The sequence below is a fragment of the Rattus norvegicus genome, chromosome 1, assembly GCF_021556685.1.
Source record: "Rattus norvegicus strain SHRSP/BbbUtx chromosome 1, alternate assembly SHRSP_T2T, whole genome shotgun sequence".
NCBI classification, from domain to species: domain Eukaryota; kingdom Metazoa; phylum Chordata; class Mammalia; order Rodentia; family Muridae; genus Rattus; species Rattus norvegicus.
In genome coordinates this window covers 17364879-17389558 of record NC_141534.1, presented here as the reverse complement: position 1 = coordinate 17389558, position 24680 = coordinate 17364879, and the positions used below count along the sequence as shown (strand labels likewise).

At 44.1% G+C, this 24680-nt stretch overlaps 1 protein-coding gene and 1 pseudogene across 9 annotated transcripts in view; one reads left to right on the top strand and one right to left on the bottom strand.

Moving 5' to 3' along the window:
• Positions 1-471: 471 nt before the first annotated feature.
• The window catches only part of Hbs1l (HBS1-like translational GTPase), a 77683-nt gene continuing 53474 nt past the window's right edge, over positions 472-24680 (bottom strand). For 8 of the 9 annotated variants that reach the window (XM_087659446.1, NM_001439728.1, NM_001439724.1 and 5 more), the window contains 8 exon segments: positions 24185-24302; positions 23639-23707; positions 21282-21386; positions 17797-17887; positions 17535-17643; positions 3962-4062; positions 1612-1756; positions 472-1067 (listed from right to left, as the gene is read on the bottom strand). In XM_087659446.1, coding sequence (XP_087515572.1) covers positions 1056-1067; positions 1612-1756; positions 3962-4062; positions 17535-17643; positions 17797-17887; positions 21282-21386; positions 23639-23707; positions 24185-24302 — 750 coding nt within the window. In that variant the 3' untranslated portion in view covers positions 472-1055. 9 annotated transcript variants of the gene reach the window in all.
• On the top strand, positions 6897-17458 carry Rpl23a-ps3 (ribosomal protein L23a, pseudogene 3; annotated as a pseudogene).

Genomic DNA, 24680 nt, shown 5'->3' with positions numbered 1-24680 from the left:
GCGAAACCCTAAAAAATGAATCAAGGAAAAGAGCCAGAAAAGAGGGTCTATGAAATGTGGGAAGTCCTGCCTTTTCTAACTTCTAAAATGTCTGAAGTCCTGAAGTCCCAGCTCGGCTAAGGCATCAGATAACCTAAATGTCTTTGACTTGAGAAATGGCCCAACGAATCACCATTAAATCAATAACCCTTTCAAGTTTGTTGTTGACACTTTGAAGGAAATTGGAGTCTTATTCATAAAAGAGTACAGCCTGTCTGTATAGAAGACATGGTCAGTAATCAATTCCAAAAGAATGAAAACCCAAGGTGCGGTTAGAAGCGGCTAAGACTAAACTTGGCTCACCATTAGCATAAAAAGCAAAACAATTCTCACTACTGAGAAAACTCTTGGGTGAAAAGATCCCCCAGTGTCCAAGGCTCATCTGCTGATGGGGCAGAGACCCCCTCATAGATGTTTAAGAAATGAGATCCATTTTTGCAAGGCATTCAAACTAAGGCATTTTATTAGCTGGCTTTTCAACTTAAATAGTATCTTTGTGACCTAAGAACAGGTGTCCGTCACTTCCCATCACACTCCAGAAGGCAGACTAGATGGACGGTTTCATTTTCAGCACAAAATAGCTTTACTCTGTTACCTTCACTAAATCTTTTCTTAGTGTTAACCAAAAAAAGCACCAGGTCACAGATGGACTCTCCCAGCCCCAGTAAGATAGGCTTCCTTAGAACACACACAGCAGGAGAGTGAAAACAGAGGCTTCTGGTTTTGGCTTGGCTGGAGGTTGAGTCCACTGAGTTAAGTGTCTTCTGATCTTCACAGTCTCAGCACAACAAATGCATTTACTGCCACCGCAAAAGGAAGGAACGAGAGTCCAATGCTGGCAGCCTGGAAGCCGGCAGCCTGGAAGCCGTGCGGGAGTGATCGTTAATACTGGTGGGCAGCTACCTGAACTTTAGTTTCTCTCATCTACACAATCATGACTGCATGCCGTTTCCTTAGCTGCACCACTGAGTGCTTCAGGGGCTGTCTCATCTGGAAACGTGGGGAGGACTGGACCGTCACTCTTTTATCTGTAAAATGAAGAAGAAGAAGATGATGCCGCTAGCATTTGACTCTTTACAACAACTGCGTGAGCCATTCCTCCCCTCACGAGTTCTCCCCACCGCTGGCCTGATACTTAGGCTTTTTTATTTTAAGATAAAATATTCATATTGCTTATGAGAATGTAGAAAAAATTCCAACTACTGAAACTTCAGTAGTTCTGTTCTGGCTATCGACTTCAAATGTCACTGCATTTGTCATATACAAGAGACATGTTTCAGAAAATGTTTATAGCTACATTAATTCAATTTTTTGGATGAATTATTTAAAATCACTGGAAGCCATTAATTTAAAGAAATATGGCTTCTACTAAGTAAAATCGGGACTCCATTCATCTGCCTGTAATGAGAAAAGCATTTGATACTTTTCTCCTCTTATCATTTAAAAACTATTTTAGTATAAATTTTAATTCCTTGTTCCAATATCATATATTCCCTTAAGCCATAAAACACCTCAGCAATGACCTTTGCCAGGTGAAACAGACAGACAGAGATAACTGGACACAGCAGATACCTCAGTGACAACGCCAGCAGCTACCGTGGAGCCACCATAACGCAGCATAAACCGCCCCAGCTCCTTGAAGTCTTTGTAGAGCTCGAGAGCCACTGGTCTTTGTGTCTGCAGCTCTACCAAGGCATTCTGGCCCTTGGTCAACAACCTGTTAGGAGTACAGGGGAAAAGAAGGGACAGATGACCACTGGAAAGGTGAGCGGTTCACACTCAGTCTTCCAAATCCAGGAGAAAAAGTTGCATACGTGTATGTTTTAAAAGGCAAGCATATGCCTTTGAATTTTTCTGGGCTAAAAGAAACTAAAGTAATTCTAGATTTAAGAACCATTAGGTAGATCTCAGGGGTGTGTGTGTGTGTAAGCCAATCTTAAAATACACCTCTCTCCCCTCTTCAGGCCCACTACATCCTATCCCCATAATGCTCAAACACCCATCTCAATCCAAGCTACGTTACCATTCCCTGGGGAAGTCTACAAGTTTAGCTGTTTAATAAAGTAAATGATACCAGTTTAATATCAGGATGCTAACACTTAATCCTTTTTATAAATGTACTATTTAATTTTGCAGTTTGGGGATTCACCCATGGGCTTCACACGTGCTAAGTGTATTGTACTAGACCTTGTAGCAGATACAGGGGGGAAACTCAAGAGTAGACACATGAGCCAACATCAACTGAAAAGACCTCCACATACTTGTCTGGGTCACACAGGCCAGACACAACCCCACATGCAAGAGCCTATGTATCACTACGTCAGATAAGAATCCTACTTCAGAGCCCAGCATGGCTGTCCTTTAGGGGCTCTTCCCAACAGCTGACTCAGAGGACTGCAGAGACTCACAGCCAAACAGTGCAAGGAGCGTGGGACTCTTATGGAAGACCAGGGGGAAGGACTGCAGGCCCTGAGGGGGGACATAGGAACTCCACAGGAAGACGGACAGAGTCAACTAACCTGGACCCTTGGGGCTCTCAGAGACTGAACCACCAACCAAAGAACATACCCAAGCTGGACCTTGGCCTCCCTGCACATAGCAGACATGTACTCTGGTTTTCATGAGAGTCCTGAACAACTGGAGTGAGAGCTGTCCCTAAAGTTATTGCCTGTCTATGAGATATGTGCTTCCTGCCGTGCTGCCTTGTCTGCTCTCAGTGGGAGAGGAAGTGCCTAGCCCTGCAGAGACCTGATGTGGGAGGGTCAGGGGAGGATACCCAGGGGGCCTCCACCCTCAGAGGACAAGGGGAGGGAGGAGGAAAGGAAGGATTGTTGGAGGGGGAGACTGGGAGGAGGAGCAGTGAGCAGGATATAAAGTGAATAAAAAGAAAATGAAAAAGAAAATATGGCACAGTTGCCATTAAAAGAAAAAAGAAAAAGGAAAAAGGAAAGAATCCTGTCTCTGTGCCTTGTAAGGCGTGTCACTTCCCTGCTTCGTGTGGTTGCTGAGGATCTAACACGCAGGAAGACACACACGACAGCCTAGAAAACATGGATCTTCTAGTGTAGTGCTTCCCAGGTCACTGGCGTGAGAAGCTAAGGACTCCTTCAAGAGAGAGGCAGAGCAGCCCTTCCCTCTGCTCCTGAGTGTGGAGACTGTCTTCACAGGCGGTCAGCACAGTACCAGGCCTTGCACAGGTGCAGAAGGTGAGAGAGGAAGGGGATTTTGGGTGGGATTCCCCATGGGCTCAAGATGAGGGAAACTCCAAATTGCAGGCAGCCAAGCAAACTGGGATGGCCTGAACTTGTACCAAGTAAGAGTCTGTATTTTGCAATATGTACTTGCATTATTTTATTTTTATTACAGTTGGCTTAGTTTCTCAGAAAGTACTTCCTGTGTCAGTCAAAGAACTGTGCAGCCTCAGACTAGACACTAGGCAATAATCTGAAAACCGACATGGAGGTGATCACTGCAGTGGAAGGGTATGTGGACGGGGGCAAACTTCCTCCCAGGGTGGAAAAGGAAGGTGCTAGGGACATGCAGAGACCCTTCTCTTAGACTAGGGACAAGCTCACAGCGCAGATGACAGAGGCAAGGGAAGCACAAGACTGAAATCTAAAACAAGGCCAACAAAGTGAAATTCATCTTTAAGAACGTAGGACTTGGGGGTGCAGAGACGGCTCAGTGGTTAAGGACCAGACTTGGGTCCCCGTCCTTACACAGCAAGCACACAGTACATCAGCTGAGCCATCACTGGTCCCTTAAAGAGTTATTTATGTATTATTTTTTAATCAGTCACTAAAAAGTGATCAGTAGAAAAGGTAATTTGGATCCCACTTATCCCAGCACACACTTGAGCTTCCCTGTAAGGAAGTGCTTACACGTTAGTGTCTATCTACAGTTTCTGCATTGGAACACTCACTTGGGCTTCTTCTTTGTGACTTCACCGGTACTTTTGTTTAGGACACTAATCAATCGCTTAATAACAGCAGGCTCACTGACGGTTTGGTAGTGTAACAGCACCTAAAACAGACAGACAGACAGAATGGGAATACTGAAGACTTGCTATAGCAGTTCCAGCCTTTGGAACTCACCAGTCACCACAGCTCCGTCAAGTCCTACGCTAGTGAGGGGCTCCTTCCCATCTCTAGCCTGCACCCAGAGTGAACTTCAGTGGGCTATATAGACAGCCTTGCTGCCCCCTTCCCTTGGGATAGCTGAAGAGGACAGGACCTGGGGAACATGGGAAAGGTGAAGAGCGGCTGCTGTTTCTAACACTCACCACCATGGCGGCATCACAAGGAGCCGCAGGTAAAGGCTCTAAGAGGCTAAGCTTTCCTTCCCATCTGTCTCCTTCCCATCTTTCACAGCACTGGGACAGGGTGAGAGAAGGGGCTTAGAAAGAAGCACAGATGTTTAGCAACTGAACTGCTTCATCACGGGCACCGAGGGAGGGAGGAGGAGCCATCATGTTCAGCAGTGATCACTACACCATTCTTGGGCAACAAGAATAAAATATCCCATGTGCAGACACAATGACGGAGAACAACATTTATAAGCATCCCTGAGTACCAAGCACCGTGGGACAGAATGTATAGGCAAAGGTTTTATTTATATAGGAGATTAGACAGGGTTTAAAGTGTAACAAACGAGGGTTCAATCACTTTCACCTGGACAAAGTTCCTTAGCTTATCCACTTAAGGTTCCACACACTGAAATGAAGATGCTCAGACGTCACGTGGCATCAACAGCAGCCAGCACAGGGGAATGCCCACATCCAGGAGACCATCTCTGACCACCCGCCCTGTCAGCTGACCTTAGATGATGACATCATACACTGACTATTGGGACTGCGTTTTAACATGAAGGGAAACAGCAGAACCTGGTCAGTTATTTGGCTATGGAACTTATGTCGCCTGAAACAGTTGAAACTACGAGTCCCTGGCTCTTCCCATGTTGGCTTACTGAGAGTCCTACAGAAATAACATGGGCACAATTCTCTATTTTATAAAGAAACTTTTTTTTTTCTTTTTTTCGGAGCTGGGGACCGAACCCAGGGCCTTGCGCTTGCTAGGCAAGTGCTCTACCACTGAGCTAAATCCCCAACCCCAAGAAACTTTTACAAAGGAAAAAAGGGGAAGCTTTGGCAGTCAAAGTCAAAACACAGGTGACTATCCTTCCTCAAATAACCTGCTTTGAGTGTTAGCAGCCTGCCTAACGTCTGAGAACAGTGCAAGACCACATTCTCAGAGAACAGCAAGGCCACCACACTTTCAATGCTTTCTGAGCATCATTCGGGGCCATTCGGTTTGTGGAAGCAGACGTGTTACATCTGGAATTTCCGAACCACAATGGTGTGCACTTGTGGAAAGGAGACGCAGCTGGCGGTAGAGGGCTTGCACACTAGGCATTGGGTCCTATCCCCCATCCTGGAAGAAGAGTGAATAAAGGAGATAACAATTGTGAGGGGTGTGAATGTCAGGCCTAGACTTTGGGAACCTTCTATAAGTCATATCAAGAGCAGTAATGGCACCGAAACTCTAGTACTCCAAAAAGGTAAAACACCTTTCTTCTTTAATGGTACTGCATGATGTGAGGTGCAAAGACTTCAAAGGAAGTAATTCCTCAGCAGGCAGATGGCAGCCACATGCTGCAAAGAGGAGGCCAATTCCAAGTATTCAATGGCTATAGGTCTTAACATGTACACTGAGAGGTAAGTGCAAGATCTAAGAGACATCGCTTCAGGACCAGAGTCCCCACTAGCCTCACACAGGACTATGTCTTCATGGCCTCCCAAACAGCAGAGAAAAGACACATGTGACCTCCCTCCCACCACTTGCTGAGCTGTATGTGGGTCCTAGAGTAACCCCAGGACTGACCAATGGGCTGTGAACAGACGGGATTGGGTTCCATGTTTCCGTCTTTCTCTACAGCATCGTGTATTATCTAAGACGGAAATTTGTCAGACATAGCTGAGATATCTATTCGCAAACAAGAGAATTTACTGTATATCACCCTGATGTATAAATATCATATATAAGAGCAAACTCATTCATAATGCAGGAGTTCACAATCTGCAGCACTGTGTTAATGGGAAAGTGCATCATGTCTCATGGTGAAAGTGACGATAGCCTGGGTCCTGGTCACCCAGTAACAACCAAACAAGAGTCTCTACTTTGTCTGTAAATATGGACAATGCTAACACAGGTGCAGAACCTCTACCCAATTCTCAGAGCCCCCAAATCTGAAAACTGAAAAGTCCTTCTCCTAAATCTACTACAAACCTATTCATGCAATTAGGTGCAGGGTGTTTCATGTGTAACTGACATTAGTAAGTTACAACAGAAGCAGTATGTTTCAGACACAGTGGTGGGTGTTGCTTCATGTTGTCTCTTCCTATGAAGAGTTCTAAACAGCATGTGTGCATTCAGTGTTCTGATAAAATCCTTAGTATTTCTGAATTCTGAAAGACACTGGCTTGAGAGCGTCAGGGATTGACCTTTGCTTCATCGGTGATTATGAGACCCAAACCATCTAGTGCTTTACTACGTTTTTATGTTAGGCAACAAAATAATCTTCCTCAAGTAGCCTTTAAAAAAAAAATCAGCAAATATATGATCATCTGAGATTGCACAAAGGTGCGGACATTATTCACTGGGGAACTAACAAGTTGTTTTCTTTTCTTTTTCTTTGAACAGATGCTGCTAGGAAACTGGATGAGCGAACTCAAAGAACTGAGTGGCAGTGCAGCTCTGCTCAGCAGCACACAACCAACCACAAAGGGACCTTGGCCTAACGCACAAGACAAACCACAGCGCTGGAAAAGAAAACCCAGGCAAAGGCTTCGTGATGCTGCCTTCGTGATGGTGGCTTTGACACTGAGCTCATGGACTTGCCACCAAAGGGCACAGCTAAGAAAAAGAAACTGGATTTCTTCAAAACTAAAAGTGTATCACACTGCAGACACTAAAAGAGTGAGAAGACAACTGCTTACTAGAATATCCTCCAGAACTATGCTCAGGCTTTGCACCAAGATGGTGCCAAAATGGAGGAAGGAAGCTCCTGCCCCTCCCGAAGCCAAAGCCAAAGCGAAGGCCTTGAAAGCTAAGAAAGCAGAGCTGAAAGACGTCCACAGCCACAAAAATAAGATCTGAACGTCACCCACCTTCCAGTGGCCCAAGACCCTGCGGCTCAGAGGCAGCCAAAATATCCTTGAAAGAGTGCACCCAGGAGAAACAAGCTTGACCACCATGCTGTCATCAAATTCCCCCTGACCACCAAGTCAGCCTTGAAGACAGAGCACAACAGGCTTGTGCTCATTGTGGATGTCAAGGCCAACAAACACCAGATCACACAGGCCGTGAAGAAACTCTGACATTGATGTGGCCAAAGTCAACACCCTGATAAGGCCTGACAGAGAGAAGGAGGCGCATGTTCACTTGACTCCTGGTTATGATGCTCTACATGGTGCTAATAAGACTGGAATCGATCAAGCCAGTCAGAGGGCCTCCCAGTACCTGAGATGCATGACTCCGCCGCTGGCCTTCTCTTCCCCAACTGGAGAATACAGGCCTTCTGGTTGCTGCCCTCATGGAGAGCTGATACCCAGCCCCAAGGAGAGACTTCAGGCCCGAGACCACAGGTAAGACCAACTTTTCTGCTCAAAGTGACCTGCCTGGTGGACTTAGGACACACAAAGGCGAAATTCCTCTGGGACCAGACACTTCTGGTTTCTAGCTGACGCCCGAACCTCGCTGATCCTAGCCCACAGCTCCCTGCTCCCAAACCCTGTGGGAGAGAGAGCTCATCATCTAAACGTGTAGGCAATCCTCAGACTGCAGGGCAGGAGAGACCGCCACTTCTACCCACCTTTGCCCACATTCTAGGCCCAAGAGGAAACTATATAGGGCCTCTGGGAACAGGAATATAGGAGCAGTCAAGCTGCAAGAGCCCTGTGATCCAGACAGGGACTGGATCTGAACGGACCCAGTCAAACAGCTCCCTGCACCCAACTCCCGTGGGAGGGAGAGCTAGACCTTCAGAAGGTCAGACACACCTGGGAAACCAGAGGAGACTACTCTCTGACCACATATCTGACTCTAGAGGAAAACACCTAACGCCATCAGGGGCTGCTGCGCACAGGGACCCAGAAGTAGGGGCAGGACTCTCTGGTTGCTGCCCTCACAGAGAGCTGAAACCGAACCCTGAGGAGCGACATCAGGCCTGAGACCAGAGGTAAAAACAACTCTTCTGCTCCAATTGACCTGCCTGGTGGACTCAGGACACACGGCCACAGGAACACCTGAAGACCAGTAAACAGGAACGAGTACACGCCTGAAAGCAGAACACTCTGTTCCCATAACTGGCTGAAAGAAAACAGGAAAACAGGTCTACAGCACTCCTGACACACAGGCCTATAGGACAGTCTAGCCACTGTCAAAATAACAGAACAAGGTAACACCAGAGATAACCTGATGGCGAGAGGCAAACGCAGGAACCCAAGCAACAGAAACCAAGACTACATGGCATCATCGGAGCCCAATTCTCCCACCAAAGGAAACACTGAATATCCAAAAACACCAGAAAAGCAAGATCTAGATTTAAAATCATATTTGATCATAATGATGGAGGACTTTAAGAAGGACATAAAGAACTCCCTTAGAGAAATACAGGAATACACAAGTAAACAAGTAGAAGACCTTAGAGAGGAAACACAAAAATCCCAAAAACAATCACAGGAAAACACAATCAAACAGGTAAAGAAAATGAAAATGGAAATAGAAACAATGAAGAAAGCACAAAGGGAGACAACCCTGGATATAGAGAACCAAAGGAAGACACAAGGAACTGTAGATACAAGACTCACCAACAGAATACAAGGGATAGAAGAGAGAATCTCAGGAGCAGAAGATTCCATAGTAATCATCGACACAACTGTCAAATATAATGTAAAACAGAAAAATCTCCTGGCCCAAAACATACAGGAAATCCAGGACTCAATGAGAAGATCAAACCTAAGGATGATAGGTATACAAGAAAGTGAAGATTCCCAGCTCAAAGGTCCAGTAAATATCTTCAACAAAATCATAGAAGGAAACTTCCCTAACCTAAAGAAAGAGATACCCATAGGCATACAAGAAGCCTACAGAACTCCAAATAGATTGGACCGGAAAAGTAACTCCTCCTGTCACATAATAGTCAAAACACCAAATGCACAAAACAAAGAAAGAATATTAAAAGCAGTAAGGGAAAAGGGTCAAATAACATATAAAGGCAGACTTATCAGAATTACAGCAGACTTCTCACCAGAGACTATGAAAGCCAGAAGATCCCGGACAGATGTCATACAGACCCTAAGAGAACACAAATAAATGCCAGCCTAGGTTACTGTATCCAGCAAAACTCTCAATTAACATAGATGGAGAAACCAAGATACTCCATGACCAAAACAAATTTACACAATATCTTTCTACAAACCCAGCCCTACAAAGGATAATAAATGGTAAAACCCAAAACAAGGAGGCAAGCTACACCCTAGAAAAAGCAAGAAACTAATTGTCTTGGCAACAAAACAAAGAGAAAACAAACGCACGAACATAATATCACCTCCAAATATGAAGATAACAGGAAGTAACAATCACTATTTCTTAATATCTCTCAACATCAACGGACTTGATTCCCCAATAAGAAGACACAGATTAACAAACTGGATACGTAATGAGGACCCAGCATTTTGCTGCCTACAGGAAACACACCTCAAAGACAAAGACAGATACTACCTCAGAGTAAAAGGCTGGAAAACAACTTTCCAAGCAAATGGTCTGAAAAAGCAAGCTGGAGTAGCCAATCTAATATTGAATAAAATCGATTTTCAATCAAAACTCATCAAAAAAGATAAGGAAGGATACTTCATACCCATTAAAGGAAAAAATCATCCACCAAGATGAAATCTCAATCCTAAATATCTATGCTCTAAATACAAGGGCATAAAAGAAACCTTACTAAAGCTCAAAGCACACATTGCACCTTACACAATAATAGTAGGAGATTTCAACAGCCCTCTTTCATCAATGGCAGATCATGGAAACAGAAATTAAACAGAGAGATAGACAGACTAAGAGAAGTTATGAAACAAATGGACTTAACAGATATTTATAGAACATTCTATCCTAAAACAAAAGGATATACCTTCTTCTCACCACCTCATGGTATTTTCTCCAAAACTGACCATATAATTGGTCATAAAACAGGCCTCAACAGGTACAGAAAGATAGAAATAATCCCATGCATGCTATCGGACCACCACGGCCTAAAACTGGTCTTCAATAACAATAAGGGAAGAATGCCCACATATACGTGGAAATTGAACAATGCTCTACTCAATGATAACCTGGTCAAGAAAGAAATAAAGAAAGAAATTAAAGACTTCTTAGAATTTAATGAAAATGAAGGTACAACATACTCAAACTTATGGGACACAATGAAAGCTGTGCTAAGAGGAAAACTCATACCTCTGAGTGCCTGCAGAAAGAAACAGGAGAGAGCATATGTCAGCAGCTTGACAGCACACCTAAAAGCTCTAGAACAAAAATAAGCAAATACACCCAGGAGGAGTAGAAGGCAGGAAATAATCAAACTCAGAGCTGAAATCAACCAAGTAGAAACAAAAAGGACCATAGAAAGAATCAACAGAACCAAAAGTTGGTTCTTTGAGAAAATCAAAAAGATAGATAAACCCTTAGCCAGACTAACGAGAGGACACAGAGTGTGTCCAAATTAACAAAATCAGAAATGAAAAGGGAGACATAACTACAGATTCAGAGGAAATTCAAAAAATCATCAGATCTTACTATAAAAACCTATATTCAACAAAACTTGAAAATCTGGAGGAAATGGACAATTTCCTAGACAGATACCAGGTACCGAAGTTAAATCAGGAACAGATAAACCAGTTAAACAACCCCATAACTCCTAAGGAAATAGAAGCAGTCATTAAAGGTCTCCCAACCAAAAAGAGCCCAGGTCCAGACGGGTTTAGTGCAGAATTCTATCAGACCTTCATAGAAGACCTCATACCAATACTATCCAGACGAAATTGAAACAGATGAAGCATTACCGAATTCCTTCTATGAAGTCACAATTACTCTTATACCTAAACCACACAATGACCCAACAAAGAAAGCGAACTTCAGACCAATTTCCCTTATGAATATCGACGGAAAAATACTGATTAAATTCTTGCAAACCAAATCCAAGAACACATCAAAACAATTATCCACTATGATCAAGTAGGCTTCATCCCAGGTATGCAGGGATGGTTTAATATACGGAAAACCATCAATGTATACCACTATATAAACAAACTGAAATATAAAAACCACATGATCATTTCATTAGATGCTGAGAAAGCATTTGACAAAATTCAACACCTCTTCATGATAAAAGTCCTGGAAAGAACAGGAATTCAAGGCCCATACCTAAACATAGTAAAAGCAATATACAGCAAACCAGTAGCTAATATTAAACTAAATGGAGAGAAACTTGAAGCAATGCCACTAAAATCAGGGACTAGACAAGGCTGCCCACTCTCTCCCTACTTATTCAATATAGTTCTCAAAGTCCTAGTCAGAGCAATCAAACAACAAAAGGAGGTCAAGGGAATACACATTGTAATGGAAGAAGTCAATCACTATTTGCAGATGATATGATAATATATTTAAGTGATTTCAAAAGTTCCACCAGAGAACTCCTAAACCTGATAAACAGCCAGCAAAGTGGCTAGGTATAAAATTAGCTCAAATAAATCAGTAGCCTTCCTCTACACAAAAGAGAAACAAGCAGAGAAAGAAATTAGGGAAACGACACCCTTCATAATAGACCCAAATAATATAAAGTACCTCGGTGTGACTTTAACCAAGCAAATGAAATATCTGTATGATAAGAACTTCAAGCCTGGGGCTGGAGAGATGGCTCAGTGGTTAAGAGCACCGACTGCTCTTCCAAAGGTCCTGAGTTCAATTCCCATCAACCACATGGTGGCTCACAACCATCTGTAAAGCGATCCGATGCCCTCTTCAGGTGTATCTGAAGACAGCTACAGTGTACTTGTATATAATAAATGAATAAATCTTTAAAAAAAAAAAAAAAAAAAAAAAAAAAGAACTTCCAGCCTCTGAGGAAAGAAATTGAAGATCTCAGAAGATGGAAAGATGCTCATGGATTGGCAGGATTAATATAGTAAAAATGGCCATTTTACCAAAAGCATTCTACAGATTCAAGGCAATCCCCATCAAAATTCCAATCCAATTCTCCAGAGTTAGAACAATTTCCAAATTCATCTGGAATAACAAAAAACCCAGGATAGCTATAACTATCCTCAACAATAAAAGGACTTCAGGGGGAATCACTATCCCTGAACTCAAACAGTGTTACAGAGCAATAGTGATAAAAACTGCATAGTATTGGTACAGAGACAGACAGATAGACCAATGGAATAGAATTGAAGACCCAGAAATGAACCCACACACCTATGGTCACTTGATTTTTGACAAAGGAGCCAAAACCATCCAATGGAAAAAAGACAGCATTTTCAGCAAATGGTGCTGGTTCAACTGGAGGTCAACATGTAGAAGAATGCAGATCATGCTTATCACCCTGTACAAAGCTTAAGTCCAAGTGGATCAAGGACCTCCACATCAAACCAGATACACTCAAACTAATAGAAGAAAAACTAGGGAAGCATCTGGAACACATGGGCACTGGAAAAAATTTCCTGAACAAAACACCAATGGCTTATGCTCTAAGATCAAGAATCGACAAATGGGATCTCATAAAACTGAAAAGCTTCTGTAAGGCAAAGGACACTGTTGTTAGGACAAAATGACAACCAACAGATTGGGAAACGATCTATCCTATAACTGATAGAGGGCTTATATCCAAAATATACAAAGAACTCACAAAGTTAGACTGCAGGGAGACAAATAATCCTATTAAAAATGGGGTTCAGAGCTAAACAAAGAATTCATAGCTGAGGAATGCCGAATGGCTGAGAAGCACCTAAAGAAATGTTCAACATCTTTAGTCATAAGGGAAATGCAAATCACTGAGATCCCACCTTACACCAGTGAGAATGGCTAAGATCAAAAACTCCAGTGTCAGCAGATGCTGGCGAGGATGCGGAGAAAGAGGAACACTCCTCCATTGTTGGTAGGATTGCAGACTGGTACAACCATTCTGGAAATCAATCTGGAGGTTGCTCAGAAAATTGGACATTGCACTACCTGAGGACCCAGCTATACCTCTCTTGGGCATATACCCAAAAGATGCTCCAACATATAACAAAGACACGTGCTCCACTATGTTCATAGCAGCCTTATTTATAATAGCCAGAAGCTGGAAAGAACCCAGATGCCCTTCAATAGAGGAATGGATACAGAAAATGTGGTACATCTACACAATGGAATATTACTCAGCTATCAAAAACAATGACTTTATGAAATTCATAGGCAAATGGACGGAACTGGAAAATATCATCCTGAGTGAGGTAACCCAATCACAGAAAAACACACATGGTATGCACTCATTGATAAGTGGATATTAGCCCAAATGCTCGAATTACCCTAGATGCACAGAACACATGAAACTCAAGAAGGATGACCAAAATGCGAATGCTTCACTCCTTCTTTAAAAGGGGAACAAGAATATCCTCGGGAGGGAATAGGGAAGCAAAGTTTAGAACAGAGGCAGAAGGAACACCCATTCAGAGCCTGCCCCACAAGTGGCCCATACATATACAGCCACCAAACTAGATAAGATGGATGAAGCAAAGAAGTGCAGGCTGACAGGAACCGGATGTAGATCTCTCCTGAGAGACACAGCCAGAATACAGCAAATACGTAGGCGAATGCCAGCAGCAAACCACTGAACTGAGAACGGGGCCCCCGCTGAAGGAATCAGAGAAAGAACTGGAAGAGCTTGAAGGGGCTCGAGACCCCACATGAACAACAATGCCAACCAACCAGAGCTTCCAGGGACTAAGCCACTACCTAAAGACTATACATGGACTGACCCTGGACTCTGACCTCATAGGTAGCAATGAATATCCTAGTAAGAGCACCAGTGGAAGGGGAAGCCCTTGGTCCTGCTAAGACTGAACCTCCAGTGAACGTGATTGTTGGGGGGAGGCGGTAATGGGGGGAGGATGGGGAGGGGAAGTGGTTAGGGGGATGTTGGCCAGGAAAGCGGGAAAGGAATAACATTTGAAATGTAAATAAGAAATACTCAAGTTAATAAAGATGGAGAAAAAAAAAAACAAGTCAGAAAAAAAAAAAACTGGACTCATTTAAAGTGAGTCCAGTTGGCTAATTCTAAATATATGCTTTTGTTCAACATAAAAAAAATTATAGTCAGAACAAGGGCTTTGGTTTGGGGTTATAAAGGTCTTGAGATGGACAGCAGTAATGGTTAAACAATACAGAGTATACAGAAGCACACACTTACCAAAGCAAATTTTCTTAGATGTAGTAACAACGAAAATATAAATTAAGTTTAATGTATCTTATAATTTCCTCTTTAAAAAATTAAGTGCTAACTAAAAGAACTTTAATTGTTTAAGAAGGGTTATCTTAATTTTCTTCTACTGCTGCAAGTAGATATGAGCACTTTTCCCATTCCAATTTGATCCTGATAGGCAGTACCACAGTGGTTCTCAACCTGTGGGTCGTGACCCCTCTGGAATGGAGTGCCCCTTTGACTAGCGTCCCATATCAGATGTCCTGTATATCAGATACTTACATTATGATTGATAACAGCAGCAAAATTATAGTTATGAAGTAGCAACAAAAATAATTCTAGGTTGGGGTCCCCACAGCAGGAGGAACTGTATTAAGGGTCTCAGTGTTAGGAAGGTGAGAAGCACTGCTGTATAGGCAGGAAGACAGTGTTACTCTTCAAAGTAAATGCTGCCATCTTGCCCTGCCTCCACTGGTGAACACTAACTACTCCATGGGCAAGCACAGACCCAATGACCTCGCTGTCCAGGAATCTGCTTCATTCATAAGTCCTAAATGGCTAACCACAGAATACTCAATTAAAACAACTCTTTTGGTGAAACTCTTTAAAAGGTGAAAAAAATACAATATGCTTATTAAAGTACGTAAATGTTTAATAAACACAATGAGTATTTATACAGAAATAAGAATCATACGTAAGTGAATCAATGCTTAAGTAAGTTTCTTCTGGTTCCTCAAACACCATCAAAGCTTTAGCAAGTTGAAAGCAATTCCTATTCCTACTTTACTTCACTTCTCTTGAGAGTTCCCAGGCTCAAGATCAAAATAAAAAGTAAAATTAGAATGATTAGTAAATTTGGGCTGCACGTCTTTCTAGATTGGAATAAGGTGTCAGTCTGACACACAATAGTACATACTTACATAAGTAATAACTTTTCTGGATTTATAAAAACAAGGGCTCTGTGCAGTGCCGTCAAGGCTGGGGACAAACCCTCTGAGAAGCCCTCTCTGCTGTCACGGAGCATCTGCACACTGACCTGACGGGGAAGGAACTGCCTGACTGTTAAGCTACAAATGCAGAGAACGGCATGAGAGTGCGGTCTTAAGTCCATGAGGACATACTGCAAGTGATTGGTCAGTAATACCTTGCAGACCAGTCACCTCACGCAGGGTCTGAAGGAGCTGCTTTAGCACAGCTGTGGAGAGAGCTCCCTCTGGGCACACCTGAAATCTGTGCACACATGCAGGGGGTGGTTCTGATGCTAAGGGCCTGCTCCCCAAGTGGTTTTTGATCTGTCAGTAAAGAAAGCCAGAGGCCAAATGCTGAGTGGAAGGTACAGACAGGCGAGGGGTCCCAGGACAGGCTAGGTGTGAATAGCCACTGAAGTTTAGGGCAGGTGGGAGGAGCAGAGACAAGAATTTCATTAAGGGCATGCTTTTCTAGGAAGGAGATAGCAATGCTCAGCAATTGTGCCCTAAGGCAAGTTGAAAAGGAACAAACTCTGTGTGAGTGTGTGTGTGTGTGTGTGTGTGTGTGTGTGTGTGTGTGTGTGTGTGTGTGTGTGTGTGCCTTTTATCTGTGGATTCAAGGGAAGCTGGGAGGGGCTGGTCGCAAAGACCAAACACATGCTGGGTCGATAGCATGTGAGCATGAAACAGGCTATCTACATATTAACAGAAGGTATCTATAGATTATGCAATTACTATTTTCTATATTTCTGTGGCTTTGTAACTGTTAATCTATCACTTTTGTAATCAAAAATACTGAAGACATATTAAACAAACCAGAATTTAAAAATACTAGTAAGCCTTACTATCCCATAAAAAGTCTATCATCCCCCAGCCCCAAAAAACTATATTATCAGCAGTTTGAATCAACTTATTATGAAAAAATACCTTCCCTTGAAAAAGTTCTCAAACTCAAGAATGAAATGTCTTCAGGGTTAAAAGCACTGGCTGCTCTTCCAGAGGACTGGGGTTCTACTGGGGTGGCCCTGTTTCTATGTATAAAATGCTAAATTCTGAACCTCAAATCAGGTTGCCATCCAGACCAGTGCATGCCCATGTACACTGCCTGGCCTTTGCTGTGCAAACCTTGCTCCCAGTTTAAAGTGACTAGTTAGTAAAAGGCCCGTGACTGGGCAGAGAGAAAGTGACTGGTTAGTAAAAGGCCCGTGACTGGGCAGAGAGAAAGTGACTGGTTAGTAAAAGGCCTGTGACTGGGCAGAGAGAAATTGACTGGTTAGTAAAAGGCCCGTGACTGGGCAGAGAGAAATGCAGGACCCGAGAAGCAAGTGAGGGATCTTGAGAGCCCACAGGGGAGAAGGAAAGAGCAGGTGGAGAAGGGAGGAGGCCGCTGGACCAGGAGCGTGTGGTCGGAAGTGCATCCTGAGGACAGGCTGATAGAGCAAGAGTGGCCCAGGTGACACTCACACACAAGGTGACAAGGGCCATGGTTTGGATCCAGGTGAGAAGAGCATAGAGCCTGCCCAATCTAGACTCACAGCTAGTAAATAAAACGCTGCGTTTCTGTGTCTTTTACATGGGCTAGCTAGAACAAATATTTCATTAACAGATTTGATTCCCACAACTTCCTGCAACTCCAGTGCCAGGGACCTCATGCTCTTCTTACCTCTGTGGGCACACACATGGTATACCAACATACATGAGAACACGCACCCACACATAGAAAATAAGTGATATAGATAATATATAGATAGATGTATAGAATGTATCTATAGAATTATAATATACATACTATATATAAAATATATAGAGAATAGTGCATGCATGCATATATACATATACATATACACATACACATACACATACATATATATATTAAAGAACCAAAAAATTACTTTCGAATCCTAACTTCTTTTCCTAACTTAGAAAAGTCATTCGGGTGAAACAAGCAGCACCTTTTGGGGTGAGTTAGGACTTCCCTGAGTCCACAGAAGCAAGGGCAAAGCACTGGACACTTACAGGAAAGCCTTTAGTGATGGGAACTTCAATATTGAAGATGAGAATCCGGGCTCTGAAGCGAGTGCAAGCTTTAATGGGTTCTTTGGGTCCACAAAATATGCAGCCAACACTGTGACAACAGAGACAGAGGTGAGAGTGAGCCGAGATGACAAAGTCCCCGTAGAGAAAGAACAACAACTAAGCCAACTATGGATTGCAAACCCATGCGCTCTGACACCGTGTATCTGATAGGAAGACTGCTTAAACCTGTTTTCTTACTCACTTGATTTTGATGATATCCATCCCAACCAAAGTAAGACTAACGTGATCTCCTGCTGCTGCCCAATCGACAGGTTCGTCGTGCAGAGTGATTCCTGGAAATGAGTAAAAGCCGAAGCCTATGGTGAAACCTCTCTGCAGAGCCGTTCACCACAGAGCCCCCTCACTAGGTCACATTTGCTCTGAGTGGTCAGCGTGAGAAGTGGAACCTAGCGTGGACGGAGCACCACTCTTCACAGCTCAGGCTCTAGAGCTTCTCCTTAAACACAATGGTGAATGCCCACAGGAGGCTGGGTGCCCCAGTTAATCAAATATTTTACTCATTGACACAATGAAGCTAGTCTCTCAGTGGGCTTTGTTTAAACACTGTTATTAACAGGCACAGGCAGGTAAGGCATATGGTCCAAACAACTGATATTATTAAATTATTCCTAATGGCAGGAAGACAGGACTGGCAACGGTGTTGGCACTGGTTTATTCCCCTGGGCTTCCCTGCGCTTCCCTGAAGCCCTGGGTTCTGGGCTCCTAGAGTATACCCTATCCTGGACAAGCGGGTTTCATCTAGAGAGTGACCTAACGGAGCTGGGTGGGGTCTGTGGAGCACTGGTGTTCAGTCGAAGGCCCACTCAGCAAGCCCTTACCATTCTTGCTCAAAGACGCCTTCTTCCCAGAGTCTGCATCCCACTCTCATTACAGGAGGGAGAAGTAAAGAAACAGCAGTAAAATCTAACCTGAAAATAGTGTGGGGCAGCACCACGCCCTGTAAACCTGTAAACTGCACACCCACTCATTCCGACAGTCCCGAAGAGCAGCTCCTGTGGCAGTGCTCGCTTCCTTGTTACATGGCTTCACGGGATAGGTTACACTTAGGGGTTAAATGACTTTTCCCTGGAGGTGGGCTTGTGGTGAAGACAGTGAACAGACCAGCCATGGGAGGACTGCTCTAGACTGACATGGTTTTTTTTTTTTTTTTTTTTGGTTCTTTTTTTCGGAGCTGGGGACCGAACCCAGGGCCTTGCGCTTCCTAGGTAAGCGCTCTACCACTGAGCTAAATCCCCAACCCCAGACATGTTTTTAATAAATCATAATCCTCTCATTTTCTTATGAAACCATACTTCCCCATCTTGTGACATGTTATTTTAAGACAATATTCTTAGCTTCAAAAAAAATTAGATATAAAATTGACAAATTTAAATATTAGTCAAACATCAACTAGTTAAATTTAACTTTTAAATGCAACTGAAAATGGCCATACCTATATTTACTAGGAAACAGGGATTTGAAAAATACAAGGTAGTTAATTTAATAAAGTAAAAATTGTCTTTGAACAATCTTTTTTAAGAGCTTTTCCTTTCTATTGACAAGTTTCCTAAAGTGGTTACCATGGTTTCCTCCCGAGCATCTTCCTATTTCACACCTACTCTTTCCAGGCTCTCTCCATGGCCAATAATTACAACAAGGGGCTTCCTTTTCCTTCTAACACTCCAGACACTTGCTAAGTTTTGTCAGACAGCCCCGGCTGGCCACCATGTAAGCCACAGTGTAGTCTAAAATGGCCCAGAAGTAACAGCAGCCCTCTCGCCTCAGCTTCTCCAATGCTGGGATTGAGGCCCACGCCATTCACTAAAGTCTGATGTCAGTAAAGTGAACGAGTGACTCTGAGTTGCTACTTAATGGCCGTCAAGCCTCCCTTCTTGAAGGACATCATACATGCACTTCACGTATTCCAACAAAGAACACACAGATCCTCACGTGAACCTAGTGAAAACAGTGGTCAGAGCCATGGGCTGGGACTGCTATGAGCCCAGGCAAGCCCCTCAGAGCGGGAACGTCTCTGAACAAGTGCCAATAAGAGGAAATGCTCAGTCTCCATATGGAGTAAGTAAGAAACGCGGGCTTTCAAAGGAAATGGAAGTTTAGTTCCACGCTCTTAACTAACAACTGCGATTATTAGTATTTCCAAGTGTCCCAGTTCTCCCCCCCCCCCCCGTGTGTGTGTGTGTGTGTGTGTGTGTGTGTGCACATGCGTGTGAGGACAGAAGTCCACCTCAGGTATTGGTCCTCAGGTACCAATCATCTCATTCTGTGCTGCTGCTTGTTCTAAGGCAGGGCTTTGCCAAGTAGGGCTAGTCTGGCTGCTAGTGAAACCCAGAAGCTGCCTGCCTGCTTCTCCAGCTCTAGGACTGTTGCTATGTGGGCTCTGGAGGCTGAGTCGAGCTCTCCCTGCTGGCGAGGTAGAATCTGACCAGCTGAGCCACCTCTGTAAACAACAGAGCAATAGAAAGTGGGTCTTCTTAAAACACACATGCCATGGTCTCTGTCAGGCAAGAAGAGAGGAGTCAAATGGAAACAATATATTTCCATTACCATAGGATCTTTAAATACAGCTTCAGCGTATTACCTAAACACACATTGACTCATTTCTTAAGCTCCCTACGGTAGCTCACACACGGATCTCGGCACTTCCCTAACAGGAATTCAGAATCAGCGTCCACCACCTAAGGGCGTGGAGTCAGGAAGAGAAGAGCAAACAACAGCAGCGAAGTCTTAAAGGACACTCAAATGTAAGACTGAGCACACACTAAGGTAAGAGCAGTCAAGGGAGGTGTCAGCATTTCCATAGCTGCACATCTGCTCACACTTGTTAGAAACAGCATTACTCCACCATGAAACACCCTCCATCTCACCCTGAACTCAGAAAGCCAGACTAAGGCTAAGCAGAACTGAGAGCTTTTTAAGCCACATTTAGACAAGAGCCTACACACAGGAAAGGCTAAACCTGGGCTGGGAATGGAATGGTTATCATCAGCCAGCACGGCGCCTCTGGAAAAGCAGTGGAGGGGGCACCTTAACCGGCTTCAACGGTACGCCTTTCACGCTGGGCTCTTACTTAGGTCTTCCTCTATTTACCACACACACACACACACACACACACACACACACACACACAGACAGAGAGACAGAGACAGAGACAGAGACAGAGACAGAGACAGAGAGACAACCAAAGGTATCACATATACATATAAACATCATCAAAGCTGCTAACGGGTTCTGAAATGCAGATTCTGTGGTGACAAGTTGCCCGCTACTGACTAGCTACTATTGGGCTGGATTCTTGACTCTCCTCTACAAATTATAATTTTATAAGACTATGTCTGGTATGTATATGGCAGGTTCGGTCTTAAACCAGATTTTATGACTCAGTGCACAAAAGAGAATGTTGTCAGCGTTAGAATGTTTCATGTACACATAGACGTATACCACAACAGGAAAAATCGTTTATGTTTTTATATTTAGTGTTCAACAGTTAGTATCATTTTGACAGTTAGTTACGATTTCAGTAAGAGACATTTACTCTAGAGCTCTCAGTGGACTGCTGAAGAAGAAACCCGCTGTCTAGGCCTGCCCGCTGTCCCTGCCTGCCCGCTGTCTCAGGCCCACCCGCTGTCCCGACCTGTTAGCAAAAGCAGGCGGCAGGCGGCTCAGTACCTTTGGCAGTACAGGTTTCATTGGGCGGCATGGCTAACAGTCGGTCACCAGTCTGGACATAGCCGGCTTCAATCTTACCAGTCACACAAAAGCCAGATCCTTGATCTGTAAAACATACCAACATCATATATGAAACACATAGTAACATTCTCTGGTAGTTAATACTGCGGCATTTGTTTCCTACATAATTTATGAAAGGCCAGGAGTCAAATGAACACAAGCAGTGGTAAGGTCAGAAGTTTCAATACCTCTACTAAACACGGCACTCCATATCCAGTTTTTCTAGCAAATAAAATTACTCAGATTACAAAAACTGAAGGTTCATTTCTTTCCAGATATTGACTGACTAGTAAAGACCAGGGATTCTATAAGCTTAGGGGTAAGAGAGGGAAACAGAGTCATTTATTAAGAAACATGGGCCAGTAAAGAGACAGACAAGAGCAGTGCCCCCCAGGGCCACAAGTATGCAGCCAAGAATCCACAGCGGCACGCTGGGGTAAGGTCGCTGGCCCGACACACGCAAGGCTCTGGGTGAGGGACGGTGGGAGACAGAGAACTAAGGAGAGATGCTGACAGCCTCAGCTAACTTCGTGTCTGAGACTCAGGTGGCCGGACACCCTACAGCCACTATTCTGAGGCAGAGGTGACACTTGGGAAGAAGCATCAGGACGTGACTACACCCACAGCCACTATTCTGAGGCAGAGGTGACACTTGGGAAGAAGCATCAGGACGTGAGCAGGACGTGAAAGCAGGCAGAGCGAGAGCAATGAGGCGTGAGAACGATCTTTCAGAGCCTGGAAAGGAAGCCCACACAGCCAGGGACAGGCCACAAAAATGAGGTGGCAGGAGAAAGTGGGCCACAGAAAACCAGGGAGAAAACTGTCAGAATGGGTATGATGATACTGTCATCAAAATGCAAATGTCAGTGCCCAGGAGTCAGACCCAGAGAGCGCTGCCTCAGCAGGACAGCTGAGGGAACCAGCAGAGGCAGAAGCCAGCCAGGAAGCTGCCCAGAGACAGAGCAGGAGGTCAAGACCCCAGTTAGGGACACCGCCTGCTTGCTGTTTCTAACAGATAACAGGCATGTCAAAAGCACTGCTTTACCCCTACCTCCACCCCTCTGGAAGCCAGTCACGGTGATGGGACTTCAATTCCGTCACTTCCTTTCCCACTCACAATCACTTCCTACTCTGCATTAAATGTACACTGTGCCAGGTACTGGACTAGATTCTCCAAAATCGGATACCAAAGACTCTGCTTGCCCTTGAGGGCTCATGACAGAGATGGGAAAGAAACCACTGTACAGAGCAACAGTGCAGAGGGAGGAAGGGATGCATGGGTGCTGTGTGCTGGGCGGGCACAGCACCATCAGAGTAAGACCTGCACAGCGCAAACGCACTCCTTATCTTCCCTGAGATAGCGGAGACTTAGGAGACGACGGACATCTTTATAAAATCAATTATTCTAAGGTATCGATATACTTTAGTTTCTATCTTTTGCCCTAGTGCCCTTCTATGGTTCTAGACAGGCCTTCTACACGGTTTTAGATGTGTTCTCGGGTATCTGCACAACACCTTCTCTATGTCACTCGGAACCTTTGCCTTCCTCAGCGCTAAGGCACGGGCTTCCTGGTACCTTAGTCACTAATCTTTCATCATACTTAATGGTTCTGATTGTTCACATTAAATTTCCCACTGACGTCTACGTGATACCATGTCCTACCCAGACTGACACAGATGGGTGGAAACAGGCAAGGATAGGAAGGAACACTTAAGCACAGAAACACGGGTAAACACAGTGCCGATCGGGATCTCAAAAGGTGTGTGTGCGTGCACATGTGTGTACATAAATATCTCATACATACATGTTTCATTATTTTTAAGAGTACATTTATGTAGTTTCTCTGTGTGCGGCCGGTCACTCACCACAGCGCAAATGTGTGAACACCAGAAGAAAACCGTCAGGGGTTGATCCTCTCCTTCTGCCACATGGGAAGGACCAGGGATCAAACTCAAGCTGTTAAGGCTTGGTGGCAATTGCCTTTACCTAGTGAGCCACCTCGCCAGCTCATTACTCTGGATGTTAAGAAATGGTGAATGATCCAATTTATCTAAGGTCAGAAAGATGAAGCTTAGGGGTCTCTGCCCCTGACAGGTAACTAAAGTGGGAGGTGGTTGTGAACTGAAGGGTGTTCAGGAGCCTGGGTCTGGGTATGTGGTGACCAAGTGCCTGCTGTCCATCCTGCTGTCCATCCTTACATTCCCACAGACATTCCACCGTCCACAGTGTCCCAACATAACAGTCCGAGAAAGCAAGACACAGAGCGGACAGGCGCACCATACAGAGCAGCACTCACCTTTGAAGACATCAGACACACATAACCTGAAAGGTTTGTCAATGGAACGCTGAGGGGGCTTGAAGGAATCTGGTAAAAAAAGGCAAAGAGCAAGGTTCAGTTTCAGTGATGGGCTGCGAATACTGCTCCACAGAGGAGCACACGCAGAGCTCAGGGCTGTTCTCCATTCCTGCACCCTCAAACCCGAACAGGACTTTTCCACCACCTCCACTGTGCCCATCACTCTCTCTTCTTGTAAAAAAAGAGTTTATTTTGTACATACTAACAATTAACAACTACCAGATTCTACACATTTATAAACTATTTCCCACATTGCTTCATTTAATTTCAACTAGTCAAGTCAGGTAGGGAAAGTTCTAAACTCAATGTGGCTTCAGAAAAACTGAGTATTACTTTAATAAGTCCACATAATTTCAAAACTGAGCACCTAGTTTATCTGATTACAAATCCTACGCTTTTTCACATGCACTCTGTCTCTTTTGAAGAACTCTAGATAACAAATATTGCGTCTACAGCACATTAACAGAGTGGTCGCAGCATACATACCAATCTGCTCCAATAAGCAGAGCCCTTTGTACCACTTCGTGAGGTCACTGGACTGTGACCTTGAAGTTAAATTCTCGCCACTCAGACCGCTGGTTGGGATAAAAGCTACATCACTCTCCTGTGAGAAGACAGAGGACAGACTTAGTCACAACTGCAAAGACCCAGCAGCTCAAACAAGCCTGCAAAATGAACAGCAGACTGAAGACCTCTGCACAATCTATAGTTCTCTGAAATCACATGTAATACAGGTAAGTACATGCACATGAAATCACATGTAACACAGGTAAGTACATGCACATGCACAGAGCTTCAATGAAGTCATACCACTTGGGGCGATAACTCTCTCAGGAGACACAGGCCGTCTAACAAAAGCTCCAGTACTAGATATGAGAAAGCTCCTCTCAAAGTCCTTGTGAGGGAAAAGTCCAAGAGATCCCCAAAACAACACACAGTACTTCTGTTGCCCCTGGTTGTCTCCCAGAAGTTGCAAATATGA